General features: G+C 38.4%; 1 protein-coding gene across 2 annotated transcripts in view; it reads right to left on the minus strand.

Annotated features, from left to right (window-relative positions):
- Positions 1-14257, minus strand: part of SBF2 (SET binding factor 2) — a 394504-nt gene that overhangs the window by 29509 nt on the left and 350738 nt on the right. For both annotated transcript variants that reach the window (XM_049780980.1, XM_049780981.1), the window contains 3 exons: positions 12868-13044; positions 9357-9458; positions 8348-8533 (listed from right to left, as the gene is read on the minus strand). In XM_049780980.1, coding sequence (XP_049636937.1) covers positions 8348-8533; positions 9357-9458; positions 12868-13044 — 465 coding nt within the window. The remainder of the gene's footprint in view (positions 1-8347; positions 8534-9356; positions 9459-12867; positions 13045-14257) is intronic.

Raw genomic sequence — 14257 nt, forward strand, 5'->3', positions numbered from 1 at the left:
TCGATAATGCTCAGGAGTTATTCCTGGCTATGTGCTCAGAAATCGCTCCTGGCTTGGGGGACCATATGGGACGCTGGGAGATAGAACCAAGGTCCATCCTAGGTCAGCCGCTTGCAAGGCAAACGCCCTACTGCTGCACCAACCTACCACTGTGCCACCACTCCAGCCCCTGGAGCTGCTTTTCTGAGTTTTCTTGATGACAGCTATTTTGAATTCTCCATCAAATAGATCACAGTATTTTGTTTTTTAGAATGTTTGTTTTCTCTTTTTAGATACTATGCTAGCAAGATTTTTCATAGTGTTTGATGATTTGTCTGCTGGTGCTTTTGAAGTAGTAGCACCTTTTCCAGGGAGGAAAACATTTGTCTACCTTGATCCCACTAGATGGCACTACAGCTTAAGTTTCTTCTTTTACCTAAGCTGTCTCTGACTATAATTTGAGAGCTGCCACTTCACCACCTTTGCTAGAGGTTTCATTGGCGTCTTCAACATCTCTGATTGTATGTAAGAAGTTAGCTTCCCCCAAGCTAGGAGCAATTTCTGAGCACATAGGCATGAGTAACTCCTGAGCATCACTGGGTGTGGCCCGCAAACCAAAAAAAAAAAAGAGAGAGAAAAAAGAAAAACGTTAGTTTCTTCTAGCTATGGGATTTGTGATGGTTGCAGGCTCTGAGACAGAGCTTGGGGGGGGGGGGAGAGAGAGTGAGAGTGAGAGAGAGAGAGAGTGAGAGTGAGAGAGAGAGAGTGAGAGAGAGAAAGAGAGAGGAGAGAAAGAGGAGAGGAGATGGAGAGAGCAAAGAGAGGAGAGGAGAGAGAGGAGAGAGAAGAGAGAGCTATCGCTCCGGTCCCTAGAGTGTTTTGGCTAGGGTAAATAGGATCTGCTGCGACTAACTGCTGTCCATTTCATCTAGTACTGGGGAGATAGGCAGTACTATGATCTGGTTGTTGTGGGGTGAAACTATAAACCCCACTGCTGCTGCCAGCTGACTCACTGAGGCTGAGGATTCTGGTTTAGTCAGGATGTGTGGCTATGTGTGTGAGAGAGGAGGGAGGAGGGGTTGAGAGAGTGAGAGACAAGAGAGATGAGAGTGAAGAGAAGAGAAGAGAAGAGAAGAGAAGAGAAAGGAAGAGAAGAGAAGAGAAGAGAAGAAGAGAGAAGAGAAGAGAAGGGAAGGGAAGAGAAGTGAAGGGAAGAGAAGAGTGGAGCTACAGTATGAGAGAAAGAGAGGCATGGGTAGAACAGCTATCTCAGCTGTATGTAGCTGGGGGACTGAGATCACAAGCCTCTGCTCCTCCCCTCATTGTGCTGCTTCAACATGTTTCAAAGCATCTTCAGATAGAAAAAGATGTGGCTCTTTCTGGTATTCAATGGCTGGCCCAACTATTTGTAGGTGAAAAGGGCAATATTCTGGGCTAAATAATGCTGATACCACTCTTTCTTATTTGTGTCTTTTAAAAATTGATTAGCTTGGGCCCGGAGAGATAGCACAGCGGTGTTTGCCTTGCAAGCAGCCGATCCAGAACCTAAGGTGGTTGGTTCGAATCCTGGTGTCCCATATGGTCCCCCGTGCCTGCCAGGAGCTATTTCTGAGCAGACAGCCAGGAGTAACCCCTGAGCACTGCCGGGTGTGGCCCAAAAACCAAGAAAAAAAAAATTTGATTAGCTTGGCTGAATTTTTTTCTGCCACACCCAGTGACACTTAGGGGTTACTCCTGGTTCTGCCCTCAGAAATTGGTCCTGAAAGGCTCGGGGACCATAAAGGATGTCGGAGACTGAACCCAGGTCACGTGCAAGGCAAATGCCCTACCTGCTGTGCTATTTATGGCTCTGGCCCCTTGGCTGAAGTTTTTAAGTCATTTTTGTTAACCATTTCAAAGTACAGTTTTAGGCTGCATCAGTCAGTTTTCTGTATTGAAGTCTACAAGATTTTGCGAGGGGGGATACTAAAGTCTGTTTCAAATAAATTTAGCCATCTTATGTGGAATTATAAATGATAGTCATCTAATAAATTCTACATGAGCATTTTCTGAAATATGCTGATTATAATTTTAGGTCTCCCTCATGCATCATCTGGATTCTGTTCTTCAAATAATTTTGTATTTATCTGATAAAGATAAAAATAGGCAAATTTAAAAGAAATACGTAACTATAAGGCATTTTAGTTTGTTTTCCATTATGAAAACAATTACTGCCAATTTCACTTATTTATAAGAAGATAATCTGAAATGGAATTTGGAGAAATATGAATTTATAGGGTCTTATTTTTTTGCCCATATGCCATAAAGTACTTTGTAAAATTTAAAGACTCATAAAAATAAGCTATGACTCAAACCTCAGGAAAGACTAACATTTCAAGAATAAAATGTAATAAATTAAATTGGAATTTGCTTTTAGGGATGACAAACATTAAGCTATGAGAGACCCTATATAAAATCCTATCAGTGTTTGAAAAAAAATCTTCGATATTATTAAAAATCCTAGAAAAATAGTAGTTAAATTAGGGGCCCCAAACACTTCCAAAACCATATAAAGCAGACCTGCAACCATTCGAACATGAATTGTTTAGGAATAATTTACTATAACAATAATGAGGCTGATGTAAAACTCATTTATCTTACAGGCTTAAATATAAAAATTCAATACCATTACTTTGTTATAAGATATGCCAATTTTTTTTTGTCAGTTTTCAATTAAATAGGAAGCAGGAATATAATAAAAACTGTTTATTATTAGTCCATTAACTGCGATTCTATTTTGTTAAAAATAAGTGTGTTTTGGATCCTCACACATAAATTACAAAGAATAACAAATCACTTTTCTTTTTGGAACAGGTCATAGCACAGTGCTTGTTGACAGCTGAGGAGAACCATATTATAAAGCCAGACTATAGGGTGTTAACTCACAATGCAAAAAATTTTAATGATAAACGTAACTATTATTTTTTTCTCTAAGTAGTAAATAGTGAAAAGGTTCCAATATGCCCTCAAAGATTTACACTAATGATGAAAAAAGGGAATTTATTTTATACTTCATGTTTTTTTACTCGCAGTATAAATATTTTTCCCTTTGGTATTATTTTTAAAGAAATTTTAAGAATAAATTGTAGTTTGGAGTATTATCCTTTTGAATTTGGTTCAACTATTTTAAGAAAAGGAAGCATCCTGTAATGATATCATTTGAGCCAAGCCAATTTCTTCTAGAAGCAACAAAAAAATCTGCCAGATGTTGCTATTATGAAACAGTGATCTAGCATTTATAATTCTTCTGACACCTGGACATACTGGCATAAACAATGGCTTTTTATATGATGAGGCAGTTCTAATTTAAGATCAGTGCTTCATCTGTTTTCTTTGTAACTCTATTAGTGCTAATGGACAAGTCTAGGCATATTTCCATGGACTGCCTTTTGGCATCCAGTAAGTTAGAAATGGTTAATGAGTAGCAAACAGTCTTCTACCCAGGAAAATTTCACTTGCTGCTGTGTAATTTTGCACTTATTTTCAAAAATGTGCTGTTAGGTCTGGCTGTTTTGTACCCCTGAGAAATTGAGGGTTGCACTAATTCAAACTGTCTGGTAAAAGCCAGAGTCATGCTGAGCACTAGCGTTCCCTTGAAAGAAGTTCAGAGAAGGCGTTTTTCTAACGGCTATAGCCAGTATGTAGGAGATGATGAAACACTACTTATAATTGAATCAGAAGCACTATTTGTTAATTGCAGTTTTCTCCAATTTCCTGCTGTTTAATGAATAAGTCTTTTATACTCCTGGCTCTGTTCTCACACAAACTGACACCTACTATGGCCAAGCATTCCAGACATTGCAGTTAGGGTCCTAAATTTGCTTTGCCCTGACTTGTCTGCACTCAGGTTATTATGTACTAAGTCAAGGAAATTTAGGTAAATGGAAACATTTTATTTTTACTGAGCTACACATAGCAGTGTTTGGGGTACCATATGTGATGTTAGGGATTAAACTGGGTTCAGTTACATGTAAAGCAAGTGCTTTAGCCTCTGACTGAAAAATTGCAAAGTGGTACATCTAGGTTTTAAAAAATACTAGAGGTCTTTGGAGCATGAACATTATTTTTTCTTTTTTAAAGCAGTTTATTGATTGATTGGTTTTTGGGCCACACTCGGTGATGCTCAGGGGTCACTCCTGGTTATGTGCTCAGAAATCGCTCCTGGCATGCTCAGGGAACCATATGGGATGCCAGGAATCAAACTGGGTCCATCCCGTGTCGGCCTCATGCAAGGCAAATGCCCTACCACTGTGCTATCTCTCCGGCCCAAATATTATTTTCTATAGTTTTAAACAATATACCCACAGAGTTTTCATCAAAAGTTAACTTTTGGGGGCCGGAGAGATAGCATGGAGGTATGGTGTTTACCTTGCATGCAGAAGGATGGTTCAAATCCTGGCATCCTATGATTCCCTGAGCCTGCCAGGAGCGATTTCTGAGCGTAAAGCCAGGAGTAACCCCTGAGCACTGCAAGGTGTGACCCAAAAACCAAAAAAAAAAAAAGTTAACTTTTGTTTTCTGTTTCAGAGCTAACTGGTTTATATAGAATCTTATTTAACTCATTAAAATATTAAACAACTATCACCTTTATATAACTTAACTTTTTTTGTGTGTAATATGTTCTAAAGATAATAGGAACTTCATTAAAATTTTTCCTCTTGTCAGGTACCCCCAGCTGTAGTGTGATAAGGATCATCTAGGTGCATGGGTGGCACCTGAATTAAGCTCAAACTTGCCCTGGGTTCTTCCTCAAACACTAAGCCAACTTCTGAACACTTCTTACTAAGGATCACTAACAACTTAGATATCTGTCAGGACTGCTTCAGTGTCTGTGGGCAACACGAGGATTATGAATTTTCAGTTTTGTGCTTCATGGGCAAATCCTTTAATGTATTCAGTCCTCTTTAAAAAAAACTGTTTTTATTGAAGCCAATATCAATTACAAGTTTTTCACGGTTGTATTTCGGGCACATAGTGATATTGAATTGGGGCCATTCCCCCCACCAGTGTTGACCTCTTTCCACCAGAGTTCCCAGCATGCATCTTATACCTCCACCCTTAGCCTCCTGGACTGCTAATGTAACAGGTCCATTTTGTGTTTAGCTTGTTATAGTTTGGGTATCTTGATTCTATTGTTGTTAACTTTGGCTTAGTATTTAGATCTGACCATTTTTTAATTTCCATTCAATGCTCCTGAGACCACTTGGCCCCTGGGTCCCATCCAATTTCCAGCCCCTTTTTACGCCTATACTTCATTTGTTTTTTAAACTCTTAATCTTAGTTAAGATATGCATATAAACAAGTCACTTTTTTCTGATATTCTAGAATACTGACACTCCCATTCATCTCATCTTGACTCTGACAATAAGCATTACATTACAGTAATCTACCTGGGATACAATGATATTCCCATCTTGGAGGACAGCATTTTTTTTTTTTTTTTTTAATGAGAACCTTCGGTCTCTTACAGATTGTGAGTGCTTTACTTCTCTGACTCTTAGGTCTAGGTATGTAGAATTCTAAAAGTTGAACATGCATATGCAACACTTTAAGTAGTGCATTTAAATGAAACCAAATCATCCATATAAACTCAGATCCCTATAAATTTTCCCCAATTAAAGGAAAAAAATCTTTTAAACAAACAAAAGGAGGTAGGAAAAATGTGATAGTAGCAGGCCAAGAAACTTCAGAAAAATTCTGAAAGATGGAAAACAGAAAGCAGTAAATGAAAGAAGATCAGAAGCAATACTAGGATGCTTGTAGGATGAAAACGATTTGAGAAGGTGATCATTTTTTCCATAAATCCTCAAAGACTCAGGAATTCAGTGCTGAGTGATATGTATATGGACATGATAGTGCTAGAAATGAGCACACAGCTAATTTCTGGAGCTAGAGGGCCTTTTTTTTTTTTTTATCAAGCAAATAAGCAATTAGAGAATGTTCTCTGGAAAAACCAAAGCTGGTAAGTCTTGAAACTGGGAACACTAGTGGGTTAGTAATGAGACCTGAGACAGAAAATAATATGGAAAAAGTAAAAAATTTCATACTTAACTGGGATCTCCCTTGACCCACTGTTTGTCTTTTAAAAAAATTAGTTTTGGGGTCACACCTGGTAGTACTCAAGGGTCACTCTTAGCAGTGCTCAGAGGACCATATAGGGTACTGGGGGTTTAACCCAGGTCAGCACCATGCAAGGCAAGTACTCTACCAGATACAGTATCCATCCAAATAGCTCCCAGAAAGTCCTTAAAAATTATTTTTAAAAAACAAAATTAAAGTTATTGATAGTTGAGTTTTAGGCATATATTTCAACACCAATCCCACAATAGTGTAGTCCCTACCTTTCTCAGGTCATTTTGATAGACACATTATAAAGTTTAGTGGTTGCAGCTTAGGTCTCATGTTTTCAGTGTTGAGTCTGTAGTTTGGATATACAGCTACACTTCTCTCCTATAACCCAGCATAACCTAAATCCTAACCCCACTTTCCTTTCCTTTCTCATCTTCTTCCTTCCCTCCTTGGTTTCTTTCCTTTTCCCTAAGCTCTGGGGTCAAGGGTGATCTAGATATTCCCCCTTTACTACATTATATTTCCTCATCCAGTTATTCTATCTATCACAGATAAGTGAGATCATCATGTGTTTAACCAGACAGTTCCTTCTTTGAAGAAATTAGATAGCGGCTGCTTAATTTTTTCAGACAGTCCACTCTGGGACTTCCCAACTCTGTCTCAAATCTTTCCTGTCTCATAGCACTCTACCCCGAAAAACTTGTGTTCTTTATAACATGGATTTCCTTTACTTTTATTTGTTTGTTTTGGTCACACCCGGCAATGCTCAGGGGTTACTCCTGGCTCTGTGCTCAGAAATTGCTCCTGGGAGGTTTGGGGACCATATGGGATGATGGGAATTGAACCAGTGTTGGCCATGTGCAAGGCAAATGCCCTGCCGCTGTGCTATAGCTTTGACCCCTGTTTTCAGAATTCTATTTTGATTTATATAGTGATTATAAGTGCATCACTAGTTTTTTTTTTAATAGTCTAGGTTCTAGGCACATAAACTCTGAAAATAATGCTTCTGAATGACCAACTAATAATTAAAGATTAAAGGCATAATGAATAATGAGTCCAAGTTGATTCTGGAAAACTCGACAGTGTTGTGTTTCTCAAGTGAAAAAGGATTGAGTGAAAAAGTTTAAGCAGTTCTGTCCTAGGTATTATACATCTTCTCAGTTTATTGGGCTTAACATTTTACTTCAATTTTCAGAAGTATAAAAATCTTGTTTTCTATAAGTTCTTTTATGATCCTGCATTTACATATAGTTACATTTACTATTCTATATTTATTGAGAACTACATTAAGTTCCAGGATGTTACATTAAGGGCCAAGATGTTAAAAGTTTTGCGTCGGGGCCGGAGAGAGAGCATGGAGGTAAGGCATTTGCCTTCCATGTAGGAGGTCATCGGTTGGAATCCCGGCGTCCCATATGGTCCCCCGTGCCTGCCAGGAGCAATTTCTGAGCCTGGAGCCAGGAATAACCACAGAGCACTGCCAGGTGTGACCCAAAAACCACACACACACACACACAAAAGTTTTGCGTCAACAATAATTTAGAATAAGAAGTGAAAGAGAGTGGGGCCGGAGAGATAGCATGGAGGTTTGAATCCCATCATCCCATATGGTCCCCTGAGCCTGCCAGGAGCGATTTCTGAGCATGGAGCCAGGAGTAACCCATGAGCGCTGCCGGGTGTGATCCAAAAACCAAAATCAAACAAACAAACAAAAAAAGAAGGCGGAAAAGATAGCATGGAGGTAAGGCGTTTGCCTTTCATGCAGGATAGTGGGAGGGTGGGAAGTGAAGGGCAGGAAGCAAATTGGGGATATTGGTGGCAGGAAATGTGCAACAGTGAAGGGATGGGAATTGGACATTGTATGACTGAAACTCAATCATGAACATTTATACATTTATAGTATATGTAAATATTTATATATTATACATTTATAGATTTTTTTTAAATTTCCATTGCCAAGAATCCACTCCTAAAATTTCAAAAATTCTTTCTTTTATTTTTCGCCACACTCAGAGGTGGTCAGGATCACTTCTGGTTAGACCCTGATAGCATCATATGGAGTGCCAGGAATTGCACTCAGTCAGCTGCCATGCAAAGCAAGAATCCTGCCCCTGTACTATCTTTCTGGGCCCTATTTCAAAAATTCTTATGGTTGACTCCAAAGAAGTTCAGATATTAAGATACTTGGGACAATATCACAAGGCTAAATAAATGCTAGTTCTTTTTTATTATCACATTAATGTTAGCTTGATCTACTTACCTGATGTACACAATCCAAGAACTGCAGGAAGATTGGAGCAAAACCACCACCTTGGTTGTTGAGGGTCAAGCTACTCCTCTGATTGAACTTATGACCAAAAGAGAGCCATTCTTTTTCAATCAACATCCGGAAGCCTTCTAGTGTCCTATAAAAGGGATCACTGAGTAGTTGAACCAAAGATGTCACCTAGAATAAAAGAATGGAGACCTTATTACTTTCAGAAATGAAAAAACTGTTACTGAAACAAAACATTTCCTTTTGATAATAGCTAAATTTACAAATGAAATTTCCTGAACAGCCAATTAACTTAATTCTGTTAACTTTCCAATGAAGATTAAACTCCAATTCATTTGCTGACATCTTTTCTTTTAGAGAATTAATATTTTAATCCTTACCTGGATAGTTTTTTTTTTTTTTTTTTTTTTGGTTTTTGGGCCACACCCGGTAACGCTCAGGGGTTACTCCTGGCTATGCGCTCAGAAGTCGCTCCTGGCTTGGGGGACCATATGGGACGCCGGGGGATCGAACCGCGGTCCGTCCAAGGCTAGCGCAGGCAAGGCAGGCACCTTACCTCTTGCGCCACCGCCCGGCCCCCTACCTGGATAGTTTATTGATTGTGGTTTTCAAACTCAAGGAAGCCAAAGGGTCAATTCAAATAATACCTACTTTTAAGTAGGTCTTAACTATATTTTAATATTCAAAAACTTTTTGATTACAGGATAGGACTGAAAACTCAGGGAAGATGGCCTATCTTCTACACTGATGGTCAAGGGTTCCAGCTTACATGAGGTAGTTTCATATAGGAAAAACTATAGGCTAAGTAAGACTTGGAAGTTCATGACACAGAGCTTCCAATGGGATACCAGGAACTATTTAACAAAGGACTTCCTCTGTACACAAACATATTAGCTATTATATATAATGTAATATATATTATATAAAATATAGTATTTATGAACAATGGAACTGAAATATAAATAAATCAATCTGAAAATATATAACAATTTACTTGTGTGGTGATGTCCCAGCCTTCTTCCAAACAGACTAAAACTGAGGATCCATTCTCAAGTACTTCTGATACAACTACAGCCAGCTGTAAGATCCTGTGAAGCTAAAAGAAAAGAAAGGGGGTCACAATTAGATTAAATGGTTTCTGAGCATGAATAAGAAAGAAGTGATTTGCTATTGATCTGAAATATCCAGAGAAACTAGGGATAATTGGGGCAAAAGAAACAGTGGATAGAGTGCTGGCCTGTATGTGGTTAACTTGGGTTCGATCCCTGGTATAAGAGACCACCAACACTGCCATGGTAATTCCTCAGTTCAGAGCCAGGAGTAACCCCTGAACACTGCTGGGTTTAACCCAAAAATCAATAACAATAAACTTTCTTTGAATTTTTTTTAAAATTTAAACACTATGGTTATAAGGTTGTTCACACTAGTTTTTTTTCACAGATAAGTTGTTCATGATTGAGTTACAGTCATAAAATGTACAATAACCTTCACCAGTGAACATTTCCCACCACCAAAGTCGTTTTCCCTCTAACCCTCTCTCTTCCCACCCACCCTCTCCCGCCTCTTTTTGAGGGCAGGCATCTCTTCTTTTCTGACACTGTGGTTACACTATTGCTAATGAAGGGATGCAATACACGTCCCTTTCACTGTAGACCTTTCTCTACTTTAACTATACTCTGTGCTCTTTGTGGCAAGCTCCTGACCATAGTCCTCCTAATCCTCATCTCTATTATCTCTGTACACAATCCCCAAACTGTCTTTTACTTTCCGTATATCCCACAGATGAGTGAGATTATTCTATGGTTATCCCTCCCCATGTTCATTCATGACTAAGTAAATTTCATGACTTCATCTTTCCTAATGGCTGCGTAGTATTCCATTGTGTACATGTATCAGTTTATCTAGTCATCTGTTGTCAGGCACCTGGGTTACTTTCAGATTCTGGCTGTTGTAAATAGTGCTGCAATGAAAATAGGAGTGCAGAGGACATTTAATAATAATATACTTTTTTTTTTTTTTTTGCTTTTGGGGCCACACCAGGTGACACTCGGGTTATTCTTGGCTATGCACTCAGAAGTCGCTCTTGGCTTGGGGGTCCATATAGGATGCTGGGAGATGAAACTGTGGTCTGTTCTAAATTAGCATGTGCAAGGCAGATGCCCTACAGCTTGTGCCACCGCTCCAGACCAATAATAATATACTTTTAAAAAGCACATAATGCTTTATATACTTAGAGCTCTTTATCAAAGCCAAGATTAAAAAAAAGACACATTTTATATGTTCAAATGCTAATGAAATAAACTGATCTAGCAATATTCTTCCAAAGTGTTAAGTTATAATTTCATAAAGCAGAAAAGACAAGATTCTAAGTAATCTTTTCTACTCTATTATTGGACATAAATTTGATTTTTCATATTAAGTTCTATTTCAGATACTTATAAAACTTCTAAAATTAGACTATATGGATAGCTATTAAGTTTTTTAAATTAAATTTTTATTTTATTGAAACTATTCTAATTTACAAAGTCCTTCATAGTTGGGTACAGACATGCAATAAATCAGGGCCAATCCCATCACCACCACCAGGTCCACCTCCCTCCACCAATGTTCCCCAAATGCATCCCATATCATCCCCTATCCCCTCAGCCTGCCAGTGTAACAAACCTATTTTAAGTTTAGATTGTTAAATTTTGGGCCTCTTGATTCCACTGTTATTGTATTTAGCTTGGATATTTAGTTCTGTCCTTTTTTTTTTTTCCTCACACCTGGTGGCTCTCAGGAGCTGCTCCTTGCAGGCTCTGGGGACCATATGAGATGCTGGGGATCAAACATGGGTCCGTCCCAGATAGGTTGTGTGCAAGGCAAATGCCTTACCACCAGGGGTCTCAAACTCGTGGCCTGCAGGCCGCAATCGGCCCACCGTACAACATTTTGTGGCCCTGCCCTAGAGGAATCTTTTTTGAATTTGTTTTGTTTTAGTTGTTTGGGTCACACCCCCCAATGTTCAAGGCTTACTACTGACTTTGCACTCAAGGATCACCCGACTTTGCCTCCTACCGCCCACAGGTAAATTGAGTTTGAGACCCCTGCTTACCACTGTGCTATCACTCTGGCCCCAGTTCTATCCTTTTTTAACACTTTCAATGTACCTGAGACATTTGGGCCCTGGCCCCTATCATTTCATAATTGTTTTTCTCCTCCTCCATTCAATTTCTTTCCTTTTCCTCACTATACTCTGGGGCCAAGAGTGTTCGAGACAGCTAACATTTAAACCACTGCATTACTTCATGCATTTATTCTAAATACCACATATAAGTGATATCATTCTGTATTTATCTTTCTTCTGCTGGCTTACTTCATTTAACATAATATCTTCAAGTTCATGTTGCAGCAAATAGCATGGTTGTATTATTCCTTAAAGGGATAGCTGTTAACTTTCAATAATTTTTATGGCAGAGAGCTTATTGTATACTACAGTTGTGTACTAAATAGAAAGGAAAATATTACCATATTTGTGTTACTCTTTTAAAGCCTAATCAATTTACATAGTTCCTAACAAACCAGAGTGTGAGCAGACCATATACATGCTAAAATCAAATGTATAACATTATAGATGTAAAAAATACTTAAAAAGCACAAGACAATTTGTGGAATAAAATCCATCTAGAAATTATTAAAAAATGTCCACCCATATTTTATTGTGTAGATGGTTGTGATTTCTCTAGTTTTCTATAGTCACTGCCCTGGATATTTATAAAATTTTCCATGTTCCCTTCCCATTAGTCCAATGTACTATGTAAAACAGCCCTCTTTACTCCACAAGAGATACAAGCACAAAGAAGAGACTTTACCTGCAGGGGGTAAAGGCATAATGGACATAACATCTGGGGCCTAAAGACAAGGAAAGGCTCTTGGTCAAATGCCTGAATCATTTGTACCTAACACTTGCATGTCATGAACACTTTTTTTTTTTTTGTGGGAGGTAGGGGTGGAGGGGAGAGCACACTGAGTGGTCTGTCTTCAGGGCTTACTTCTGGCTCTGCACTCAGGGATTACTCCTGGTTGGCTGGGTACCAGGGATTGAACCTAGGTCAGTTGTATTCAAGACAAGCTCTTTACTCACTTTTAGAGAAGAGAATATAGTGGAGAAGGAACTTGCCTTGCAATCAACCCACTAAGTTCAATTTCCATCACTGCATACTGTCCTTGGAATCCCATCAGGAATGATCTCTGAGGAGTAAGCCCTGAGAATAGTCGGTCGTCACTCCAAAACAACAAAATGATGATCTTCTTGGGGTCCTAAAGATACTAAGTTTTCAACCATAGAGAAATAAAAGCCCAGGAATGAAGAATTCTATTATCTATTATCATTGGTTTCCTGAACTGAAAGGCTTTCTACAAAGGGGAAAATGCTGGGTAGTCAGGGAATATACATTATTTCCTGTCCCCCTCCAACCAAATCTGTATATTATCTTGGGTCTATCTTTGAGTTTAAAGGCAGTTACCTGTGGGAACCATTCAGAATCTCCTAAGGCCTTCAGGAAGGTCACTTCTGAGTCAGTAGGAATAGTGCTTGGAACACAAGCTCTCATGAGTTTTTTGAAACTGGCTTTTACTTGTCGGATGTCATGAAATTCAACAGGAACAAATTCACAATTTAAAGAAAATTCTAACTTGAAGTTCTGTGGATGAAGATGCAGAGATTTAGGCAGACAGCATAATTTGTAAATTAACAATATTTTCAACTCAGGAAAGTATTTGATGTTACATAGTTACTTGAGTCAAGCAGCTGCAGAAGCTAAAATGGGTTATGTACTACTGATAAGAGTCAGTAAGGTATAAGTAAGTTTGTTTGATTTGGCTTGCTGTCATTTGGAGAACTTGAAAGGTCAGGTAGTTTGGAAGCTGATGGTGCTAGTAACACAAAGATCATGATCTCAAAGTCTAAGAGGATTCAATGACACATAAAGAACATGACTAATCCAAGAGTAAAGTAAATCTCCCCAAGAAGCACTTTGCAATGAAAAGTGATGTTATTGAGGTCCCAGAATTTTAAAAATTTAAGTTTATAGTGACACATATATTTATTACTATGCAAGGAAAAATATATTCACTGAAAAATGAAGGAAACATTAAGAAGGAAAGAACAGTCTCACTGTTTTTAGACAATTAACATTGTAGATAGTCTTGTAAAGTCAACAATAATAAACTATATACAACCAAATACAAAAGCTAAGGAGATAGCTCAGAAAATTAATGTATATGCAGAATCTCTGGGTTTGACCTAACACTATATGGTAGCCTGAGCGTGACTAGATGTGAACCTAAACCAAAACCAAAATCACAAGGAAAGTTTTGTTGATTTCTAGCTTTTCAGCCTTCCCCTAACCCCCTGGGGGTATTTTTCCCACTTAGTCTGACATATGTATTTATATAACTGTAATACTTTTTTTTTATACTGTTCACAGTGTACATTTTATTTAGACTCTCAAGTTAATGTAATTAACAGATTGTAAGAGTAGGGATATAGATGAAGTGAGATATTTTCCAAATGCTGATTTTCTTTTTTTTTTATTTAAACAAATTTATTACATACATGATTGTGTTTGGGTTTCAGTCATGTAAAGAACACCACCCATCACCAGTGCAACATTCCCATCACCAATGTCCCAAATCTCCCTCCTCCCCATCCAACCCCTGCCTGTACTCTAGACAGGCTATTTCCCTGGTACATTCTCATTATTAGGATAGTTCGAAACTTAGTTATTTCTCTAACTAAACTCATCCCTGTTTGTGGTGAGCTTCATGAGGTGAGCTGTAACTTCCAGCTCTTTTCTCTATGTGTCTGAAAGTTTTATTGCAAGAATGTCTTTCATTTTTCTTAAAACCCATAGA

The sequence above is a fragment of the Suncus etruscus genome, chromosome 9 (assembly GCF_024139225.1).
Source record: "Suncus etruscus isolate mSunEtr1 chromosome 9, mSunEtr1.pri.cur, whole genome shotgun sequence".
Classification (NCBI taxonomy): domain Eukaryota; kingdom Metazoa; phylum Chordata; class Mammalia; order Eulipotyphla; family Soricidae; genus Suncus; species Suncus etruscus.